The sequence below is a fragment of the Struthio camelus genome, chromosome Z (genome assembly GCF_040807025.1).
Source record: "Struthio camelus isolate bStrCam1 chromosome Z, bStrCam1.hap1, whole genome shotgun sequence".
NCBI classification, from domain to species: Eukaryota; Metazoa; Chordata; class Aves; order Struthioniformes; family Struthionidae; genus Struthio; species Struthio camelus.
This window is the reverse complement of record NC_090982.1, coordinates 67,103,679-67,127,183: the sequence shown is the minus strand read 5'-3', so window position 1 is coordinate 67,127,183 and position 23,505 is coordinate 67,103,679. Positions and strand designations below refer to the sequence as shown.

Sequence of the window (23,505 nt, the reverse complement as noted above, 5' to 3'; positions counted from 1 at the left end):
ATGTGTATTTCCTATTTCCAAGGCCAATGCAGTCATTTTATATCTAGAATTGAGAGGATTCAGTTTATCCAAGTTTAAAAACACACTATACTTGCAGGAAAAATCACCTCTTCATAGGGGATGGAAAATCAGGTCCATGACTAGAACAACTTATTCCACAAATATTTAAAAATTTGGAAATTTCTAGAAGCTGCTTCCTAGAATACTATAAACAGCAGACTGACTTCAAAGACAACCTTGTACTTTAGTTCTGAAAAACAAATACAAAATAAAACTAATCAAAAAGACAGTGAAGGTTAAGGTTCTTAGATATTCTTCAGAGAACTATACTTGAAAAATACATTTTGCTAAATGAGAAAGCTTTTCTCATGATTTTTCAAAAAGCGGAAATAAAAACCCAAACCCTTCCTCCTTCAAAAACCTCTTTTCTAACTCTCCTAATGTTTTCCCCATAATGTCTGATATAGCCACAAAACGCAAAGAGGGAATTTAAGGTTATGAGAACAGGAAAAAAAACTCTCCTGCTCCATAATTTTTTTGAAAGGTGAAATCGGATATGGCTAAAGAAACAAATCATTATATGTTTAATTACAATGGATTCATAAATATAGCTCTAGAGTGCAAAAATTAAAAGGAGTGGGAAACTAGCTTAGATTGGGATCATAAGTCTTGCAGTCCTGTGTGAGTATATTTTCCTTTAATATTTAATCATATGTTAGTTTCCTCTTCGACGTCCCAAAACGAAGGGGGAAAAAAGACTCTCCCCAGTTTTTACCGAGTTTAATCGGCAAAAAGGAGTGAGGATTGCATGCATGACATCTCCATTATCGATCGCTAACTTTTAGAACTTAATTGTTTTTTCAGTGTTCAATACACTATACAGTGTTCAATATACTATACTAATACAGATATTTTGTACACTGTCCATACAAAAGTCTTGTAAGATTTTGGACAAGAGAGTTCAAAGTCATAATTTATCTAGCATTCTGCTGAAAAACAAAGCATTTTATAACACAATTGGGAGGAATAAGGATTCTTTCTGGCTAGAAACAACCAAATGATAGCAGCCGTTTTTCAGATGTATCTCAGAGTTTTCTAGTTTAAGCATTCCAATTAAAAAAGAAAAAAAGAATAAAGTAGAAGAAACAGACAACCTGTATAGTTATGGGATGGAGAAAGGATTCTAAAGCTATATTAATGATCTGGGCAAAATCAGGAGTGCAGGTGGAGTTTATCTGTATTCATTACTAGCACTTGCACTTATCTCTGTCTACGTATTACCCACCCACAAGAGAACAAGCCAAACCTCATATAGATGTCACATACTTAAAGATACTTTACAGAAAAATACTTAGATGTTGCATATCTGCTGTTGTATGGTTCTCTTTCTACTGAGAAAAACTGGGCAGCCATTAAAATCTCTAGTTCTTTGAAAAGATTTCTGCTATAACCAGGAAAAAAAAAACCCAAAGGTAAAGAGGATAGTGGGTTATTCAGGCAGAGGAAGCAGGTGTAGGAAATCAGAGAGGGACTGAGAATTCAAGGTAGCAAAAGTGAGACAGGCAAGCATTTAGAGTTATTTTTTTCATATCTTTCTCTTCCGCCAGGGTGGCTGCAGATTCACTACAGTTCGTGCAGGCTTGTTTCTATGTTTGTGGTGTAAGTCAGAGAGAAAGGGAAGGGTGTTACTAGCACAGAGAAGGAAAAAACCTGTGGAGATAAGGAGGACTGGCTAGGGGAGATCAAAGGAACTATGGGAGTGAACTTGTATTACCTGCACATGCATTTAGTTGACTGCTGATGACTTAAAACTACTTTAAGCGATATGTCTGTGTGGTGTATGAAAATACACTACTCTGGACAATACAATTCTGGACTTAAAATAACAAAATAGCAACACAGGATCAAGCTATTCAAGCCCAATTAAGAAAAGAGTAAAATAGCCTATGAAACAAGTCAGTGAACTAATAGGCACAGAAAAACAAAAGGCATTGATCCAGCTGATGGTAGGAGAATGAACAAACTGTATTATCTACTTTGGTGATGGTGATTTGGAGACAGAAAGATGTCTGTTTATGAAGTGCTGAGAAGGAACTGGCAAATATGAATAGTATGAGGATAGAAAAGTCCTTTCATTTGAATGTCTATAGGGAATACTTTTTGCTGTGTTCTCAAACTAAGCAGGAGGAAGTAAAAGATTGCTGAAGTAGAGATTTCTTCTTCCCTTCCTGATAGCAGCGAGAGAACATGTTATCCTTATTACCTAAAATCTCACGGAAACTGATGCGGCTACAACGTGTCCCTCTTCAAAGGCAGAAAACAATTTTCTTTATCAGAAAGAAAATTAAAATAGGAATCTCTAGCAAAAATCAGTTCACAGAAAGGACTGGAGCAGAAGTAGAATCTTTTTTTCTGTTGGGTTACAATGCAAATGTAGAGGGGATGGATATTTCTGATACTGCTGTAAACATCCATGACAGAGATTCCGTCAAAACAGTTAAAAGAAAGTAGCAAGGAAACCTAGCAGTCGAACAGTGAAACACTCAGGAATGAGCACCTTCCCCATGGGTAGCACAGTTCATATTCCGTATTTTTTTAACAAGCAAAAATAAGGGGAAAAATCCTGAACACAAAAAAAACTTGAAAAATCGTCAGCAAACTGAGATAAAGCAGCAATACCCTCTATGACAATGAATGAATATCCAGAGGTGTAACTATAATTGCACAAACTATTAGCAATCTTTAAAAATTAAGTGCAAATAAAAACATAACCAACGATCCTTGAAAACTTACTAATGTGTTTTCTCCAGTGGAGCTGTTCCAGAGTCTCATCCGATCGTCTGTACCAACAGTCAACAGATGAAGCCCATCATTTGTATAGCATAAACCATTAACTCTCCCATTGTGAGCAGTGTTCGCTGCCAGAAAAAAGAGCTATTTCAGACTTATATGGAAGTACCATTCTGTATACACATTTTTAGTTAAATGTATAGTACTAAATGTGCTGTTTAAATGGTAATGTATAACTAAATTAATAATTTAATTTTTGGTTTATGAAAGCGTGATCTCCATGGATCATTTCATTTAAAAATATACAGCTATAAATAGCTGGCATACACAGCTGGCTTTGCACATATTGCTCATTGCATACTATAAAGGAATTCAGTTGAGTTCATCCTGCAATTCTGCATATTCTTAAGCAGGATAAAATAGTGAACACAGGACTCAGTGGATACCACGGATAAACGGATGATGCCCACGAATTAACCCAGTGAGAAGATGAGATATCTCCACATTATACTGTAGTATACAATTTAGACATATCTTTTAGGTAAAGAAGCTTTATCTGTTTTGTAACGATTTTCTAAACAACTTTGTTAGCTGCATTTGTTTCAGTTCAGATATATTTCAATATATTCAATCTCCTGGTTCATTTGATTGCCACTAAAGTATCAACAAATCACTCTGGTCCTGTCAGAGACAGAAAAACAACAAAGTGAAAAGAAAGCAGTTGTGTTTGAATACGGTAATGCAGCATTCAAGCAAACATACAAAATTACACTATATAATAGACAATACAATTACACTAATTATTTCAGGAGTTGCATAGAAGTCCACTATCCATCTCTTACAAACAAAATGAGATAAAAAAGTAACCAATTTTATTTTATAAAAAGTCTTAGCTTTCATCTCCGTAATTTCTTGTATTTCAATGAAATTAAAAATACTCAATACCAAACACCTATATTACCACACTACAATTTACCCAGCAGACAGAGGGGTTCTTAAAACAGATATTCACTGCTATTTCAAATCCTCTGATTGTACATTTTTGAAAATCAGCTTGATTTTACAGATTTGTGTGTATTTCTCTATGCACAACATAAATTGCACAGAAGAAGTCAGAACCACTTGTAGCTTTAATAGCTATGATACACCCTATGCAAATTCCTTCACTCGGAACTAGGATATATAAACAATTTCTACTTTATTTCTAATTATTTTAATACATATTTCATATATTACTTTATTACTTTCTATATATTTTATATCTATACATAAGTCATTTTTCAGATCGGTCTCAAAGTCAGAATTTTCTAGTTTAAGTGTTCTAATTAAACAAGAAAAAAGAAAAAAAAAGAAGAAATGGACAACCTATATAGTCATGGAATGGAGAAAGGGTCCTAAAGCTATATTAACAACTTGAACAAATTCAGGAGTACATATATATAATTTATTTCTAAATCATATGCATTTCTACCTCAGAGCAGCTACTGTTCAAGCACTTTTTTGGCCTACACAAATTACAGACCTTTGGTCCAGAATGAATTCAAATTCATGAACTATAATTGAAAAGTACAACACCTTTCCTTTAATTTAGTTTGCTTTTTTGGCATAGAAATGGGACTTGAAGTTATATCAATTATTAATGTTGTAGCTAATAACTACTGATATTAGGCACCACTAATGTGTTCGGTTGTACTAAAATGAGTGGAATTTAGCTTCCTGCAAAATTAAACATAATCATAACATTCAACTCTATTTTATACCTTATTCAGTGTAAAAGGATGATAATTAACTTTACAGAACCATGTCTAAGACAAAATATTCTAGAGGCTTGCCTTGGAAGGCAAACTAGTTTATATAGGAAAAAGGAATGTGCTTTTGTCTTTGTTTTAGAAGAAAGTAATTAGCTATTATGGCAGCTAACGTGTAATGTAGTGATTTTTTATCATAAGAAACCTAAGCTACAACAGGAATGAATTCTTCCTCACATAAAATAGATGGCACCATTCCCAGTTTTAGGGGGAACAAATATTCAAAACAGACACAATACTGTTGTGAAGGAGATCTTTCTAAACAAGACACCTAACCACAATCATTGGGTCCATAACAGAAATAACTGAATAAAATTCAATGACTTATGTTATGCACGACATGATAACTGGATTATAACTATTGTCTTTGCCAGTCCTAATATTTAACTAATTTAGGAAATTAAAGAATGATTCTAGTCACGTATGGTTTACTGCCAGTTATAATCTGTATTACCTGCTTCAGAAGATGCTTTGGACTTCTCTCCATTGTGCTGATCAAGCGTAGTCAGACATCCAGATGCTCTCCTCACATCCCATAATTTTACTCTACCATCAGCACTGAGAAAAACAAATTTGCACTGATGTATCCATTAGGGAAATTGCACCCGCTAAGGTCAATAGCTTTCTTTAGCCAGTCCAGTTAAACAAAAACAACTGCTTCGCTTTGATCTACAGCTGGAAAATGTACCGAGTCAAATTGCTTCTTAGATAAGCAGTCTTCTAACTAAAGCATACATTTTTTCCTGTGCGTTCTTAAGTTAGATCAGTACATTAATAGCTGGAAGATGTACAGTCCTAACTTAAAATACGAACTGACCAAAACCACAGCAACTGTTGATAAGATTATTTCATATCTGCTCTTTATCTGACAAAGCCAATGACTAATTTTTTCTTTTGTGCTCCTCTTCACTACAGCTCAAGTCTGCTACCTTCCAAGTGGTATTCCAGCTGAATATTCTGAAAACACGTCACTTGGCTACAAGCAAATATTCTAAGACCACAGAGATATTTGTTGAGGTTTCAGCTGATTATAAAATGAGCAATAAACTGTAGGTAGTTCACTGAAATATCCTTAACAAAGGCATACAAAGAGCTCCCTTATTAAAAAAAATTAGTGTTTTTCATCTTTGACAATGCACTTTCTATTGCTAACCTTTTCGAGCCAGTTCCAAAGAGCAGAAAAGAGCTTATAAGCTTTTCTAGCACCTGAAACTGAAAACTATGAAAAATATGCAGAAAATGTCTCTTCTCTGACTATTCCAATCTCCTCTCAGAACTTTCTAAGCGTCTAACCTCAATTAGAGAAATTTCAGACAAAACGTTTCATATAAAAGCCACATAAAAATCAAAAGCATATTCTCCCTCCTCATAAGTGATCCCAAACAAACATACAATGATCTTGGAAAACAGTCCCAACTCCTGATACAGGGTAAGTTCAGTCTCCTTCTCTTTTTAGCAGTACTCGTCAATTTCTCCTCACTACCCAGTCAGTACCTCAGTGCTGCAAGAGTTTCTAGTCCATACCTGTCTTGATCCGAGAAACGGCCCTGTTATATTATTTGCAAATACAGTCCAACTAAAGTCCTAAACTAAAAATAGAGCCGTGAAGGCACACATTTAGCATGCAGTTACCACAAGGCAACATGACAATATAAGTAGATGTCGTTTGAAGTTACGCAACTTCAAAACAAAATGTTTTGGGAGACTTTAATAAATCAGTATTTCAATAACGAACAAAGTTTGCCACTATTTCTGTGGCAAAGAAAAGAAACAATCTTTTATTTGCTAAGACAATCAAACAAAGCAAATCAAAAAAAATTATGCTGTTAGAAAATTCCACAACTATGTTGAACCTTCATGGCATCACAAGCCAAGGGTATGCAATTCTGATACCAACTTACACAAATTTCATTCTCAATTATAAATATCCATTTCCCTCTGTAATTCAAAAGAAAAAATGTGCCAACCAAGAAATGGAGAAGGGAAATTTCACATTATACCCAAAAGGTAACATTTGTAAAAGCTATAGGAAAGTCAAAAGGATCTTTTGGACTGAAAATGACTGAAATGAAAAAAAATGGCCTGAGTGTGTCAACATACAATTGAAACTAACTAAATTGCTGCAGCTTGGAAAGCTATTACTTATCATGCATGAGCAGTATGCACACTAATAAGCAGTAACAAGAAGTAGTATCTCTACAGTGTTATACATCATTTGTCTGCACCTTTAAATGCAATTACTATTGCAAAACCCTGTTTACAATTTTCCTATAAAATAAGTATCACTTGGATAGCTCTTCAGGCCTAGTTTTTCTATTCAAGTTCTACAAAACTGTAAGTAGGTTAAGTATATAATGAAGATTGATTTTCAAAGTTCATTTGAGTTGTAAAAAATATGCATAATGAAGATCTAAAATTTTCTCATCAGATACTATTGCTTATAAAAGTATAGAAACATGTTTACCTTGCTGTCGCCAAAATATATTCATGACGTGGGGACCAAGACACTGCTAGCACTTCTTGTCTGTGACCTAAAAATGGTAAGAAAAAGCTTACCTGATTTTCTAGAAAAATATTTATACACACCATTTTATGCAAATAACTACAGTGAAAACAAACAAACAAACAAACAAATATCCCTCATTTCTATAGGACCCACCAATTCAAAACAATAATCTGAAATGCCTACATTGTAATATAAATTTATTTTGGACTAGAAGTTATCTTCCTTTCCTCCTCTTGCTTGAGTGGGATTGCAGTTAGCTGAAAGTGATACAATACGGTATTATACAACTTTTACTGGTTTTAGTAGTGCAAAACACAGAACAGTACAGTCACAGCTACTGAGATTATTTTAAACACTGTTATTAAATTTTGCATTAGCCCTGGTACTCTTATATAAAGAAGAAATTTAGCATACATTTTTCTTCAAATGATTTCAAAATCTTTAATAAAAAGTACGTCTACTTTATGTACTTAAGATTAAAACCTTACACAGCTGATCCTCATATATTTTAGTCCTTAAACCGATATTTGTTTTTCCCCTTATTATGCTCCAAATATTAAGATATTAAGTTAAATGCCTGTTTTTGACTTCTTAGCAGTATCATCCCCAGCGCTGCTCAGCGTCAAGTAATATAAATACATTTTAAAAGTCGGAAAAAAAGTTCCAAAAGTGCTAAACAAATATACACAATAGGAAGTATAAGGTGACCTAAATACAAGGATTGCAACCATGCTTCACATAATAATTAAAACATATTGCTGAAAAATAAACTAAGTCGTACAACTATTTTTTTGCTATGCAGTCTAGAGCTACATGAACCACCTTGCTTCTGATGCATCTTCTATTAAACAGATAGTTTTCCATTACCTGAGTTAATCAAAGGGCTGGGATGCCCAGGATGATGGAAAAATCTCCATAACAGACTACAGGTTACACTTGGAAGGCACAGTGCAGTCACATTTATTTCGCTCCACTGAGTAAACTGCAGTCCAGCATGAATTTAGCTCCATTTCAGCTGTCAGAGTAGCCTATGTGAAAATATTCACATCTATTTGCAACACACTATTGAGTGCTTCAAGTTCTGTAAAGAATGACTAGATTATGTTTAGTGAAGGACATAAACTGCCTCCACCTGTTCCTGTGATATTGCACTTGAGCTAACTGCACCGTGCTGCGCATAAAGACACAATCAGCCTGCGCCTGGAAAGCGCTAACCCTGACTCAAAATTAAGAAGCCCTACTGAACCCAAACTGATTCTCTGGAGAACGACTTTTTGTGTCTGCATTCTCCAGTGCTCTCAATTCTAGAAATAGATCACTGAGATGCCCATCCTGGTTTGCATAGAGATGATTCAGTTCAGGAGGACTTACTAGCTCAAGTTCTGCATCACACAAAAGCACCTAGGCTGCTATTAGATGAGCTGACCACAGAAGAAAGAGATGCATTTGCATGTTGCTGTGTTGGAGCTAACGCTTCTCTACAGTTTCTAGATCAGATCTGGCTCTTGCCCTGCTTATTTGAAGTATGAGCACATTTATCTCATCACTGCCTTCACTTGATCATGTATACACCCCCACCACCCCCCTGGTCAAAGGCCTTTATTCCACATTAGCAAAATGGCCTTAAGGGTAAATTCCCATCAAGTGCAAAAAGTAATGGACTTTGTTATGGGAGACAGTGTCAAAGGCCTTCCTAGTCTCATAGAAAAGCTGAGGAAGTATAGGCTAGGTGAGTGGATAGTGAGGTGGACTGAAAACTCTGAACTTCCAGGCTCAGAGGGTTGTGATCAGTGGCACAGAGCCTAGCTGGAGGCTTGTAGCTAGCAGTGTCCCCCAGGGGTAAACACTGGGTCCAATATTGTTCAACTTATTCCCTCAGTGACCTGAATGAAGGGATAGCGTGTAACCTTAGCAAGTTTGCTGATGATACAAAACTGGGAGGAGTGACCGATACCCCAGAGGGCTGTGCTGCTATTCAGAGGGACCTCAACAGGCTGGAGAGATGGGCAGAGAAGAACCTCATGAAATTCAACAAAGGGAAATGCAAAGTCCTGCACCTGGAGAGGAATAACCCTACACACCAGTACAGGCTGGGGGACAAACAGCTGGAGAGCAGCTTTGCAGAGAAAGGCCTGGGGGTTCTGGTGAACCACAAGCTGAACACAGGCCAGCAACGTGCCCTTTCGACAAAGAGGGCCAATGGTAGCCCGGGCTGCATTAGGAAGAGTGTTGCCAGTATGTCAAGGCAGGTGATCCTTCTTTCTCTACTCAGCCCTGGTGAGACCACATCGTCTGCAGTGCTGTGTCCACAAAGATGGCTAAGGGATGGGAGCATCTATCATATGAGGGGAGGCTGATGGAGCTGGGATTGTTTAGCCTGCAGAAGAGAAAGCTTAGGGGACATGTTATCCATGTTTATAAACATCCATAAATATAAATATCATGGAAGAGCGTAAAGAGATGGGGATAGACACTTCTGAGTGGTGCCCAGTGACAGACTGAGAGGCAACGGGCACACACTGAAACACAGGAAATTCCACTTGAACATAAGAAAACTTATTTCCTGTGAGAGTGGTTGAACAGTGGAGTAAGTTGCCTGGAGAGGTTGTGGTCTCCACCCTAGAAAACTTTCAAAACCTGTCTGGACATGGTCTTGGGCAACCTGCTCTAGCTGACCCTGCTTGCGCAGAGGAGAGCGGACCAAATGATTACCAAAGGTCCCTGCCAACCTTAAGTATCCTTTGATTATAAAACAATAAAACTGTACAGCTTACTAAAGTAGGTCGATAAAAAGCATTAGATACCACCGTTCCATAGTGAATAGTATCTTACTCTTTATGCAGAAACCTTTTAAAACCACACAAGCACCTTTATAGGATATTTTGTTAAAATTAGTAAAGATCTCTTTTTTAAAGCAGCACCCATATTGAATTTACATGAACGCAAAAACAATGCCAGTGCTTAATCATTTAATAAACATGAATCACTATCAATCTGATCAGGTTTTATCATGAAAACACCCAAACATCTATAATAACTGTTCATGAATTAATATTTGTATTCTCCAATTCATTTCCACTAGATTAACATCCAGAAGAACGTTTTCCACTGTGTAACTTTCACAACTGGTACAAAATGTTACTTACAAAGTCATGTTGCTCACAAAGAATACATTGTATATAGTGTTTCTTTATAGGGCCTGCTTTACTCAAAGTAGTTATTGTTTAACATTTATGTTTCAGACTAAAAAGTACCCTGCAGAATGTGAGAACAGGATCCAGACTTCAAGTCGCAGAGCTGTACTTTGGGGCTTTTGGTACCAACTGTAACAAGAAAAACAAAGAAAGCTTTAAAACAAAAAACAAAAAAATCAGCAGTCGAAAGAACAAAAATAAAATAAAATAAAAATCCTAGCAATGACAAAGAAATAGAAGAAAAATGTTAGCTGCGTAACAGTTCACTTAGTTGGAGTACTACACAGGCTGTTCCTGCAACACATTTTATTAATAGATTTACATTTTTAAGTGTAGGTGAATTTAACATATTACAAATAAAATATAGAAACTAGAGACAAACAAAACACTACCTATGAAGCTTAAGAATTAAAATTACGATCTCTTCTCTAAATAATTTTTGGCTAAACATAGTTAGATAGCATACTTGTAAATAATACATATCACATACGCATACCCATATATACAATTTATTGTGTTCAAATCTAATGATCTTCAAAGGCTGACTTACGTAACTCAGGGCAAACTAGTTATACTTAGGAATTTTAATCTGGAAGGTGAATTGAATTATGCATTATTCCAGAAGAACAATTCTCATCATAAATATCATCATAAATATCTCATCATAAATATCCATCAGTCCAACTGAAAATATTTCATTTTAACAATGACCTAATTCTTACATAATTTCAGTCTTCATACGATGCAAGACAGGGGAGGGAAAAAAAATCTCTGAATATTGCTTATTTTTTAGTACAGCTTCAAAATACATAGAGAATTTCTTAAAAATACATACATACCAGCTACTAGACAATGTTTGGTAGCAACTGGAGACATGTGATGGCTATACACTGTTCCCTCAAAATGAAACACATCTGCAGGCTGACAATAAAAAGATCAATTTAACCAGAGTGCAAATACGTTATAAGAACGTAAATCCTTTTCATTAAGCATTTTTCAAGTTACAGCTGCAAATAAGAGTAATATAAATATTACTATTTACATACTAATAATAATGTGTCTACTTAGTAATCCAGTCACGGAAACATTGCAGAGCAAGTCTGCTTGCAACAGTAGACAATTATGCAAGACCTGTAAGGTGACCCAGAAGAAAGGTCAAGAAAGTTGGCTGATCAAAAGCAAAAATGGAAGACATTTAAGCTTTATCACAAGTTAAGACGGAAACAAGAAAAAATAGCAAACAGTAAGGCTACAATACGGAGAAAGAAGTCACCAGGAAAGAACATCTTAGACTAAATTTATGAGTCCCTTGTCAATTCACAAACATCTTATGCTACCCTTCATTCCTCAAAGAAATAAATATGAAAATACACGCAATGATTAGCTCCCTTGACAATGTTAACAACTAAAAAAATACAGTACTGGCTTTAATAGCCAGTACAACTACTTCCAGGTGCTCTTCTTTCTTGTTGCCTCATTCTAAAAGATTGTATAGAAAAATCCACTTAAACCTAAGCTGTCTGTGTTTTCAAATATACTATTTGGTGGCAGAATTCAGGTCAATTGATAGCCTTCAGATAAACATTGTGTTTTCTAAGTCATGCTCACAGAGCCACCTGGAAAATGAACAGAACTTTGCGCTTAAGAGAAGGTTTAGCGACTGCAAACATAGCTTCACATCTCATAAGTGATCAAAATGAATTCTCTGCTGTGTCCCTAGGACGACAATCCAAAATTCATAGTTCAACAGTTAGAGTAGGACTAATGAGTCAGCAGCAATCTAAAGTCTACAGAATCTGTGAACAGAATCTGTGAAGTTACATCAGCATTTTCTTAGCGGTTTCTCTCATCCTCTCCAAATTTTAGAAAGGGGGATCTATGACATAGTGCTTACAACAGCAGAATTTTGGACTTAATGACCCAGGAAGTCTTCTCCAAACCTACATGACTATTGTTTTCAAATATAAGACGCTCCATTTCTCTTTATCCTCTTTATTTCTAAATGCCAAGGCCAGCCTTTCAAAAGCAATGTTTATGCCTTGCTTATGAGAAATAACTAGCCCTCCTTTACATTCCTACTGCTATATAAATTAATTAAATATTTATTATTTTTTGTGAGGCACTCAACAATCCCGGAAAATGAACTATAGCTTCAAATCAGTCCTTGGTGGAAAAACTTATGTAGCATAACATCAGCTGGCTGTACTCCTGTCTGTGGCCTAAACAGAAAGGAACAGCCCCAAGGGTTCCAAGATCTCACACAGTTTAGGCATTCAGGTCTCCATAACCAGACAAACACACATTAAGGTAAGTGAGAATGGCAGAACCGCACCACCATGCTGCTGTACCTGCAGTTCTAACTATCAGTTATTTCTCATCCTTCCACATGCTTGCTCCTATTGAGCTCTGAGTGAACTGCAGGTACAGAATGAATGATATGGAAAGAAGCCTGGAAGTTGTAAAAATTCTTTCTTACTTACTTACTTGTAAAGTATTTGTGTCCCATATTTTCAATGTTTTATCAAATGAGCTAGATGTAAACATGCCAGTGTCATGAGGATACCACTGGACTGTCTCTACACTGAATCTATGTACATCAGGATGGCTCCTATAATTGAGAAAAAGATTCCAGTCGATTAGAGTAAGCAGTTAATTGTCTTGATACTCAGTGACACAAGTTAAAAACGTAGTTTAAACATTTTTTAAAATTGTATCTAAGCTTTCCAGAGAAACAACTGATTTTAGTGCCTCAATTTTCGACCAATCAATGTACCTTACTTTAAAGAGCCCTTATTTCAAGAAAGTGCAGATCTTTTACATTTTCAAAATATGATATCTGTAGCATATCTCAAATTAAGACAGTCTGAGGCACAAAAGATACTAATCTCTTGAAAAATTTAAATTCTGATGTTTAAAGATCAAGTTGGGGCCGAACATTACAAACCACTTAAGCTTGTTGAGACCCACTGACTTATAATTGGATCCACTGAAAAATATGATCACATACATAGTTTGAAGAATTACACGTTAGCGATTATGATCTAACATAAGCTAATAACTACTTGATATTCGGTTATACTGAAGTTACCAGATAGCACTGGAATGAGTTACCAAGAGTTAATTATTGTCATATTCACAAACGAAAGAAGAAGAAAAAACTATCTTGATAACAATAACTTTCAATCCCACCGTGTGTAGCAATAAAATCTAATTAATAATATATTAACAGTGCTAGGAAGAAGGTACACCAGAGCCAATTTTGCCAGCTCAAGGAGGATATGATTCTATCAGCCAGGCTATGAACAGCACAGGCAGTTCCACACACCTGGTTAAGTCCCTCATGTCTGAGCTGGTTCCCTGCAGATTCAGCTCCAGTGTTCCAATACCATGTTCCCAAATTGAGAAGTAGCACACAAAAACAGTCAAATTGGCTCCATCTGGAGCTAGTGAAGGGCCCACAGGATTTCTTCATTTCAGCTCTTATTTTTGGACTGGTCTCTCAGTAAGTGTCCTGGCCTCCAAAGTGATTATTGTTGCAGAGGTATCATTGTGTAAATGATAGAGATTTTGTATACAGGAGGGTGTGTGTGTGCTTTATATGCATGTATATACACATATACATATATGCAAATATATGCATGATGTAAGTACGTGTATATAGAAATACACACATACATATACCTGGCAGTACACCTAAGCTAATAAATCTTCCTGCTTGCTTAGGTTGCTAAAAAGCACAAAAGATATCTGACTGTCTTTAAATAAAGTCAGTCTGAAGCCAGCATTAACTGTACTACGCAAGAGCTATTGAGCAGCTATTGAACTTAGCTTAATAAATCCTGCATTAGTTATTTCTACGGCATGGCCTAGAACAGCCTGTTATCTTGCCACAGTGCTAAAACTCACCTGATTTTGTGCTACAGTGGGCCAAGCTAAAAACCTTCAGTACCTGGAGCACCTTGAAATCAAGCCAGCCTTGATCTGAACTGATTCCTGCAGAACCGTTTGCATGCACTGTGCAGAAAGATCTAAATTCATGGAACTAATTATCCTGGTGCAATAAATGCAAAGGCACAATCCCGGACCGCGTTCAACGTTGCACCAAAGCTATTAAGCTCTCCCATAACCCAGAGGACTGAGCGATGAATTCAAAAACACTTCAGTAGCTATGCAGGAATCACCTTTGGTCTGGCCAGGCTTAGTAGTGGCCATGTGCCATTCAGCTTTGCTCTATGCCTCAGGGCTACATTCCATTCCCAATTTATTCTATATGCAGTATTCTTCCCCACCACTCAGGAGATCTCAGCCTTTTCTACCAAAGATAATAGAGAATTAATTCTATAGATAGTAAGGTCACTGCCATTCATCTTGGACAGGATTCAAACAGCAAAGATGACTTTCCACACAAGCACCAGCTACATATTATCTAGAAGCTGGTACCTTTTTACTATTCTCAAATGCCAGTTTTTGCCACGCAACAGCACAGATCCTAAAAAACTAGCTGAAGCTCAGCATGCTAACTCCTAACAGAACACAGAAAATTCTGGAAAGTTCTTGTTTTTACAATACCAGCATTAAAGTACTGCTTTAATTAACACTGAGGATTGCTTTAAAGTAGAGTCACAAGCTCAATAAGCGAGATTTTTTTTACATAGCAAACGATGATTAAATCCAGGTTTTGGAGATACTGACTTCTGGGGTTTGATTTAGTTGTCCACAAATAGGTATCTAGCACCTTTTGGAATATTCTATGGTATCCTTCAGCTGTCAGTTTCGCAAGGTTTGAGTGTCCCATAGGTAACATGTTATACATGCTAATCCCATGTAAAAGTTTCAGGTATTCTAAGAAATCTCAAATGACACTCGACATCTACAAGAAAACGTATCAAGCCACTTAACTTCCCAAACATTCATACATCGTAAGCTTTTCTTCAAGACAGAGGTGTTGGAATCCTTTGATGAAATTATTGCTAGACAAGTTATTAAGGTAGCATGAGCAAAAAGTCAAAGATTGCAGTTGCTATAGATTGCAGCAAAAATCTTCCACAGGAAAAAAAAAAAACCATCACGTTCTACAGTAGGCAGCTGTGTTTCTACAGGAATTATTTTATTCCTGATGAGAAACACTGGGTATATTACAGTCTACCATCAGGAACTAGCTCCTCTAACATTCTGAACTACTGGAACCTCAGTTGGCCCAGTTCAGAATCTACTCAGAAACAGCCTCAAAAGTCCTCTAAAAAGGCAACTACCCTTTTTACTTATGCAGCTTCCAGATGAGATTTGCCTTGTATCCTGCAAACCTGGGACAACAGTACACCTACGTAACATACCATTATCACATGCTTCAAAGGCAGGAGCCAGATAGTCACATGGGAAGTATTTCTTCCTGGTAATTAAACATCTATTTATGATGTCATGATGTCTGCATGAATAATATCCCAAAATTTGAAGATGAATTAGCTATAGTAAATATATAAAACATACTAAGAAATGAAATGAACACTTGGAATAAATAATTGAGGCAAAACCCCACTAAATAGCCTAGTAACTGTCTACTTTGAGCAATAAGAGGTATTTTCTATCATATGGAACAGTATTCTACAAAGTACAATTTAAGCCCATATTCAAATGATTAGAAATAAAAGACATATCTGCTTGAATTAACATCTCTTTAAGAAACTGCCAGCTATCTATCAACATCATGCTGACGTGCTCATAGGTAGAATTTTCAAGTATGGAATATTTCCACCACCATAACTCAGAAGTAAATGATGACATCATTTTAGTACAGATTTGCAAGTTTTTATGCTGTGTGCTGTCAGCATGTACTTCTTCAGTTTGTTGTATATGTTTCAGAAATTTGTTTCTGGTTCTGAGATTCAGTGATGTATAGTCATTACTTGTTCTTAATTACAATTTTAATTTATTTTGTTGAAGCAGTTCCAGCCATCAACACTTACCAAACGCAGCTTACTTGTGGTAGATTCTGTTCTTACCCATTTGTAAGGTAGGAACATTGATGCATGTTCTATTATCCTTTTCCTTTCTTATGGTGCAGGACACAAATTAGGGCTCTTATCGCTATAAATCTTTTCTGCTCGTGTCGATCTTAGTCATGAAGCTCTTAGATCTCAAATAATTTGAAGACTGGGAAAAAATAAGGGGAAAATGTAGCTACTAACCTTTTAAAATGTAGGACACATCTTACTATGAGCCTCAGATAAAGTCCTAACCTACTAGATAGCCATACTATCTAAACACAAGGATAAACAGCTCTTGCTAGAAGACTCAATGCCTGTAACGGACAAATTTGGACTGTCTGTAGGAAAGTCTGATAAACCTATAAAGGCTTTGAGTCTTATTCAGATTATACGAACAGTATGGTAGCACCTGGTTTTCAGAAAAATATGTCCCATTTTTGTCTCTAACTCATCTGTCCTCACTCAAACATGTTCTTAAGAAGTTCTGCTTTAATTACTTATGCATCAATAACATCTAAGTGTCCCTAAAATAGCTACTTGTGAAGCTGAAGGCAAGGCTAGAGGGAAGAAAATCAGCAATTGAACCTATGCTAGTTTTCTTCCAGTCAGGTGAACAGTTATGCATAAGTCAGCTTCCTTTGCCTACACAAACAATTATTCCAAAACACACATAATAATATGTTTATTGGAAATGTAACCAGGAATATTTATACAATAGTCACAGAAGGATTTTTGTATCTCTACCGGCATAAAGTCAGAAAATTTCAACATGAAATAGAAGGAAAACTCAAGGACGAGGAACTGACAAGGAAAAGGATAATTTTCTTTCCTAGGCTTAAGAGACTGGAGTCCTAACCCCGGCTTTATGTTGAGTCTACACCAACAGAGCAAAGGGTGTAAAGATGTACACAGCAAAGGGTGTGAAGGGGATAGGGCTAGACTCCTCTGAATGGTGTCCAGTGACAGGATGAGAGGCAAGGGCCACAACTGAAACACAGGAAATTACACTTGCACATAACAAAACACTTCTTTACTGTGAGGGTGGTTAAATATTGGAACATGAGAGAGGTCGTGGAGTCTCCATGCTTGGAGATATTCAAAACCTGACTGGACATGGTCCTGGGCAACCCGCTCAGGCTGACTCTGCTTGTACAGGGAGGATTGGACCAAATAATCTCCAGAGGTCCCTTCCAACGTTAACTATTCTGTGATTCTGTAACACAAATCTCTCTGCTTTAGCTTCCTAATGAGCACAACTAGTATTTACCATTTTAACTTTTTGAACTGCCAGGATGAAAAGATCTGTTCAAACAACACTAGCAAGTTACCATAGTACATAAAATATAACTGTTAGATTAGATTTAAAAAAAAAAAAAGAAAAAACTCCTGCTACTTAATAGATCATGTGAACCCTCACAATGTTTCTTGCTTTTCTCTATATGCCAAAATATATAATGCATAATGCCAGCTGTTATCAGAGATTTCTAGTACTATTCGCAGTAGTCTTTTTATTTTGGAAAAAATAATGTGCATTTATTTGTGAATTTAATGCAAGTCACACAATAGATAACACTATGAACATTTTCTGGAATTTTTGTTTCGAGTACGTACCTTCCTATGGAACAAACTGCTTTACAGGTGTAGCACGGTTTTCTGCTGAAGTTTTCAAGGTCATAAAGTACAATAACGCCATCGGACCCACCTGATAACATGCTGAAAGTGTAAATAAAGCACACAAGTTACAATATTTATGGTCTCAATCTGCTCAAATTAATTGAAAGTTCAACAAGAAAATAATTCCACAAAACCAAAACACACTGAAGTACTCATATAATATGCTTACCAAACTAAGGTATACACTTACTATCTTCCCTCAACAGGCTCAATGTCAAGGGTGTTAATACCACTCCCATGTATTCTTTCCACATCCCTGTCTTTATTTAATTCCAAACTCAGAACCCTTAAAAAAAAAAAAAAGAGAAATAAAACATAAAAATATGAACAAGAAGAATAACAAAATTGTAAAATGTTACCCGTGTAGCTCAGAACAGGACAAACCGTAGCTTCACCTTTCCTCAGTGCATTTACCCATCCCCATTGTTTTTTTTGTAAAACTAGACTTACAGACATGATCTAGAACTGAAAAGAAGAACTGTGAAACCGGTAGAAAAAAAATACTTTATTCGTATCTGTTGCTTGAAAGGTAAGAGGTAAATAAATATGTAAAATAGGCTGAAAGGAACAGCAAAGCTGCACTTAGGGTCAACATATGAAGCCTAAAAATGGGAATGTAATTCAAAAATAACAGAGTAAAGCAAAACATTAAGAAGAATTTGCTATAGTCATAAATATTGCAATTATGTTGAAGCTTCAAATTATTACTCCGACTTGGAACTACGGACACCTAGTGGACAAATTGGTCTAGTTTTATATTACCTTTTAAGAATCAGAAAGTTTATTTTTATTTAATATTACAAAAACATAGCAAATAAAGTTATCCACATGGTGAAGCATTTCAGATAATCATTCATCTAATGTTGTTATCTAGGTGTAAAGTCTTACATACATTTGTGAGATCGTGCAAATTTACCTGCCTAGCAAGTAATGCACTACCGTTTCAACTAAAACTAAAATTTTATCTCCACTTCCAAAAAAAGACAAATAGGCACTTAAAAAACAAAGCAAAACAAAACCGTTACTGCTATCTCAATGCATGCTGAGCTTAACATCGTGCAGGAATTTTGCAACACCTAGTTGTGAAATAGTACACTTATATATTTTTGTCTGAAAAACACAGTCCAGTCATATGAGCAAAATTTACGCTCCTGAAGATGTTTTAGCAAAGTGTTTCTCTTTTGCTTTAAAATTAGCATCTTGTGCAAACTTAAATCCTCAGCTTCCAGCTCCAGTGCAAGCCATCAAGTTTCTTTCCTGTCTCTTCATCCCCGTTTCCACTCTCCTGAGCATGCACTACTAGTCCATCCTCTAATCAGACTTCCCTAGCAGCTCAAACAATCTGAGGAAAAATCCTACTCATAGGTTTATGGCAAAGCTTCTAAGATAAACTTTTCTGAGCTGAAATTAGTATATTGTGATGTGTTTTCATTTAGTAGCAATCTGTATCTTTGAACATGATAATAACCACAACCCTGTCTTGACAGGTTCCCTGACTCTGACTTGAACATGATTCTAGTTCTAACAGGTGCATATTATATATTCCAAAAGGACACATCGTCTGCTTTCACCTTCTGAGATGCGTTTGCCAACAAAAATACACTTACACCACACTGCCTGATATAAAATTAGCCTTACAAGATGATCACTGCTTCCTACAGCATTAACTTGTAAGGGCCACTACCAACAATTTGACTAAGCAAATAAGCCAAAGTAAATCAGAAGTGATATGCCATTACAACTTTCCAGTTGAGTGGCAAAAATCTTTATAGGAGAAGCAGTAACTTTTTAACCGCTAGAAGTAGGCCTCCAGCATGTCTCTACAATGAGGCATGCTTCAAAAGAAGTAAATCACTAAGCTCTTTTAAAATATATTAAATATAGCATAATTGTGCAAGAATTCACCCAGAATATGAATTCTGACATGAACAAGATATCTAGTCATAAACTTTTGAAGTCAAGATTGAATTTTAATGAAATAAGAAATCCTCTTAAATAAATGTGTTAAAAGGTGTGGCTTAAAATATAGTTACAAAAACAATCTACTGAAGACTATAGCTGGCTTCTTTTTAAATCAAAATGAAAACGCTTAAGGGTGAAAACTGGCAGGTACATGCCTGTCCAAGTAACGCAAATTCTGCCCATTGGGCTTCTATTCTCAACAGTGAATGCTACAGGAGTGCTGAGGAGGCAGAGAGGGCATGATCATTTTGTCACAATGCACAACAAAAAGGAGCTTCTGGAATCACTTCGACTTCATAATTTTCAATTACAAAAAGAGTCTTTCTTTTACATCTTCTGGGAAGGCCTGGGAAGGCGAATCAATTGTGTAGTTAATTAAAAGTAAAAGGACAAACACCATGGAAGCGTGAAACACTAATCTGCATCTTTATCAGAACTGCCCTAGTGAGGAGCTGACAACTGCCTCCCCCCTGCAGGTCTGGTAACTGGACATCACACGCACAGCTCAAGAGAACGAGTTCCCTCCAAATCCGATGACATGTGCTATTCCCAGAGAAGAAAGAGTACTCCAGGGATACATATGACAACTCAGAGAGGAGCCCAGCCTTTTCAGCTTCCCCCATAACAAGCCCCAAAAGGTTCACCCTACAGTATCTGAAACTCCCATACGGCAGTACGGACGCAGCCTAGATGATTATCCTGACTAAATGAAAACAATGTACCTAGCGACGCCTGAACAGAAGTGATAATTTAAGAGGTGCACAATTCCGGAAAAGCCGGACACAATGCAATCAGATAGAGAAAAAGCCCTCTGGAGGCACGAAGCGTGCCGTTCCCCCTGCCGCCGCAACCGCGGCCAGCAGCCGCACCAGCCCGGCAGGGCCGCCGCTCCCAATGGGCTGCGGGGGGTCCGCCACAGACTGCCGCTGCCGCCCCCGCCCCGGGCCTGGCGCCCCGCTACCTCCGGGTGGCCTCGGCCCGGCGCAGCCGCACAGGATCGTCGAGACCGGCCTGACGGGCGGCGATGAAGCCCAGCATGACAAAGCCCAACGGCCGCCGCCTCCGCCGCCTCCGCCATCTTGGGAGCGGGGAAGCTCGGATTGGCTCGGCGCGCTCGGCCTCCGCCAATGGCAAGCAGCGTTGTTAACTCGCCCTTCACCGGCAGGAAGCGGCCGGGCTCGAGGAAGGCGTTGGGCGAGCGGGGTCAGCTGGTCGGGGAAGGGGGCGGGGCAAGTGCGCTTGCGCCGCCCGAGGGGCCGTTGGCCGTTGCGACCTTCGCGCGTGCCGGGATGAGCCGGCCCTGGCGGGCGCTGCGCGCCCTGCGCCTGCGGCTCCTGGGGCCCGAGAAGGAGCTCGTGGGCACCGACCAGTTCGGCAACAAGTACTACCGCGTGCCCAAGCACGAGACCCGCGCAGGTAGGCGCGCAGGGGGCAGCTCGCGCCGCTGCCGCTCGCCGCCTCGCCCGGCCCCGCTTCCCTCGGCGCCCCCGGGCCGCCCGTGCGGGGTGCGCGGGCGCCTTTCCCCGCGGGCTCCCGGGCCGCCCTGCCCCGGGGGGCGGCGGCGGAGGGCCTGGTGGCGCCGCGGGTGCCCGTGGCGAAGTAAAAGGTGGGTACGTGACCGGCTGAGGCAGCGTCCCGGCGCGGCTGAGCGCGAAGGGCCGGGCTGGGGCTGGGGGCGGCCCGGGAGCCCGCCGCATTGCTGCTGTTGCTGCCCAGGTTACACGGAAGACAGACCTCTAAGTGAAGGAAATAGTGCAGCTGCTAAAGGTACCAAGCGTGGGCCAGATATATGCAGCATTCAGTTTCTGGTTAGACTGGTGCTTTAATGTAAGAAGATGCTAAATCCCATTGTCGAAAGGGTTTAGAGCATAGTGTAAGCCTGTAGTAGGTAGGCAGCAGTAAACATATTGACTCTTCTCAATTCAGAACACTTTTGATTATGTGTTTTGGTGGATTGCTCTGTGTATGTTTACTGAACTTCCAAGGAGAGACAGTTTCTTAGTTTTCTGCCTGTGTTCAAGCAGCCTAGGTGTTCTTGTAGCATGTCCTCACATCATCCTCTGTAGAGGACATACTTATGCTGAACAGACATGTATAACTTACTACATGCAGTTTCTCACCTTCTGTGAAGGTATTTAAGTGCACATGTTACAATATAATTAACAATAGTGTGTTCCTTCACCCTGTTCATCTGCTTGCTGTACTCCGTGTGTGTATGATCATATCGACTAGAGCATTTGCAGGCTGCGGAGCCTTTCTGAACATGATATTCCTCAAAATTGAGGAACGAAGGCAAAAAGCGTAAGGCTGTTGGTCATTTAAGTCAGTGCACTTCCAAAAAGGTAGAGCACACCTTCCCTTCAGAAACAAGTAATTTCCTTCGGATTTAGTTTACCTTCAGAGCAGTTCCCAAATCTGTCCTGCTGTGCAGCTTCATGAAACCTAGATGTTTGATTTAAAGCATATCTACTCAAACAAGTGTTTGGGAAGAGGATGTGGACACCCTTTCAGCAGCTGTGTGGATTTCCTCTGGGTTAAAATGACACTAACAATTCCAGGCTTTCTGCTTCTTGTTTTCAGCCTGTGGTCTTCCATCTTTTTACTGCTGGGGTTCATAGTGGGTTTCTAAGAGGTGCACAAAAGGTTACAAAGGAAAGCAAGCAAAAGGAAAGCAAGCACTATTCTGTATATCTTTGCATAAAAGCTGAGAGAGTTTCATACATCTGTGGAGTAGGTCTGCAAGCTGAAAACTATTTTATTACTCAAGAAGTCATCACCTGTTATGCTGGATGGAAAGAGAGTCAAAAAAGCAGCCACAAATGTCTGAGGGGTGAAAACACTGAGGAGATGTTCTGTCTCTGCTTGCTTATACATCGGAGCATAGGTACCCTGAATTAAAATACAGTGGTAAATGTAAACTAACAAAATTTGAAAACTGGGAAGAGGGGAAGACAGCATTCTGACACTAAAAAGGTCTCAAGTGATGAAATAATATCCTGAATGAGATAGGTTACAGAAAAGCTACTTTTTTCCCCATAGTTCAGCTGTCTTCTAGCTTATGTTACAAGAAGCAAGAAAACCTGTGGTCACAGTTCTTATCTATGATTATGAAATCATTATAGGTTCAGTCCTTATAAAGCAGTAAAAATAACTTGTTTTATCAGAAATATTGGAAGTATTTTTCTAGATATCTGTGCCAGCATGTGTTTCACAGTGAAAGCCTTCTACTGAAACTTTGACCAAGCTCTTTATTTAGAACATTATTGTTCAGTGGTTGTAGTAGTGCTAGTGAGAGAGTAGGGGGAACAGGACATGGTTATTGAACTCTATAGGAAGATAGTATAAGAGACTTTTAGTAATGATTTGAGATAGATATAAGAATTTTCATCCAATGAACTTTAGAAATATTGAGTATAACACTTCAGAGGTAACGTTGCACAGATTTTGCTTTGGGCAAGGAGGGATGCGAGAACAGCATTTCTGTAAATCTTCTAAAGGCTCTTGCATGTTAAATATGTTTTAGTGATGCAGACGACGCAGTGGAGTTCAGTCAGTTGAATTATCAGTACTCTACTTCTCTATTTTAA

At 38.1% G+C, this 23,505-nt stretch overlaps 2 protein-coding genes across 5 annotated transcripts in view; one reads left to right on the top strand and one right to left on the bottom strand.

Annotated features, from left to right (window-relative positions):
• LOC104146865 (DNA excision repair protein ERCC-8) overlaps positions 1-21,018 on the bottom strand; it is a 32,925-nt gene extending 11,907 nt beyond the window's left edge. For 3 of the 4 annotated variants that reach the window (XM_068929023.1, XM_068929025.1, XM_068929026.1), the window contains exons 1-9: positions 20,880-21,018; positions 18,147-18,242; positions 17,894-17,995; positions 12,783-12,906; positions 11,138-11,219; positions 10,359-10,427; positions 7,063-7,129; positions 5,053-5,156; positions 2,794-2,918 (exon numbers count right to left, since the gene is read on the bottom strand). In XM_068929023.1, the coding sequence (XP_068785124.1) occupies positions 2,794-2,918; positions 5,053-5,156; positions 7,063-7,129; positions 10,359-10,427; positions 11,138-11,219; positions 12,783-12,906; positions 17,894-17,995; positions 18,147-18,242; positions 20,880-20,956 (846 nt within the window). In that variant the 5' untranslated portion in view covers positions 20,957-21,018. Of the gene's footprint in view, positions 1-2,793; positions 2,919-5,052; positions 5,157-7,062; positions 7,130-10,358; positions 10,428-11,137; positions 11,220-12,782; positions 12,907-17,893; positions 17,996-18,125; positions 18,243-20,879 lie in introns of all 4 variants that reach the window. The other variant, XM_068929027.1, reaches the window with a different exon arrangement.
• Positions 21,019-21,050: 32 nt separating this feature from the next.
• The window catches only part of LOC104146869 (NADH dehydrogenase [ubiquinone] 1 alpha subcomplex assembly factor 2), a 66,547-nt gene continuing 64,092 nt past the window's right edge, over positions 21,051-23,505 (top strand). Inside the window, exon 1 of the mRNA XM_068929022.1 lies at positions 21,051-21,334. Coding sequence (XP_068785123.1) covers positions 21,208-21,334 — 127 coding nt within the window. The 5' untranslated portion in view covers positions 21,051-21,207. The remainder of the gene's footprint in view (positions 21,335-23,505) is intronic.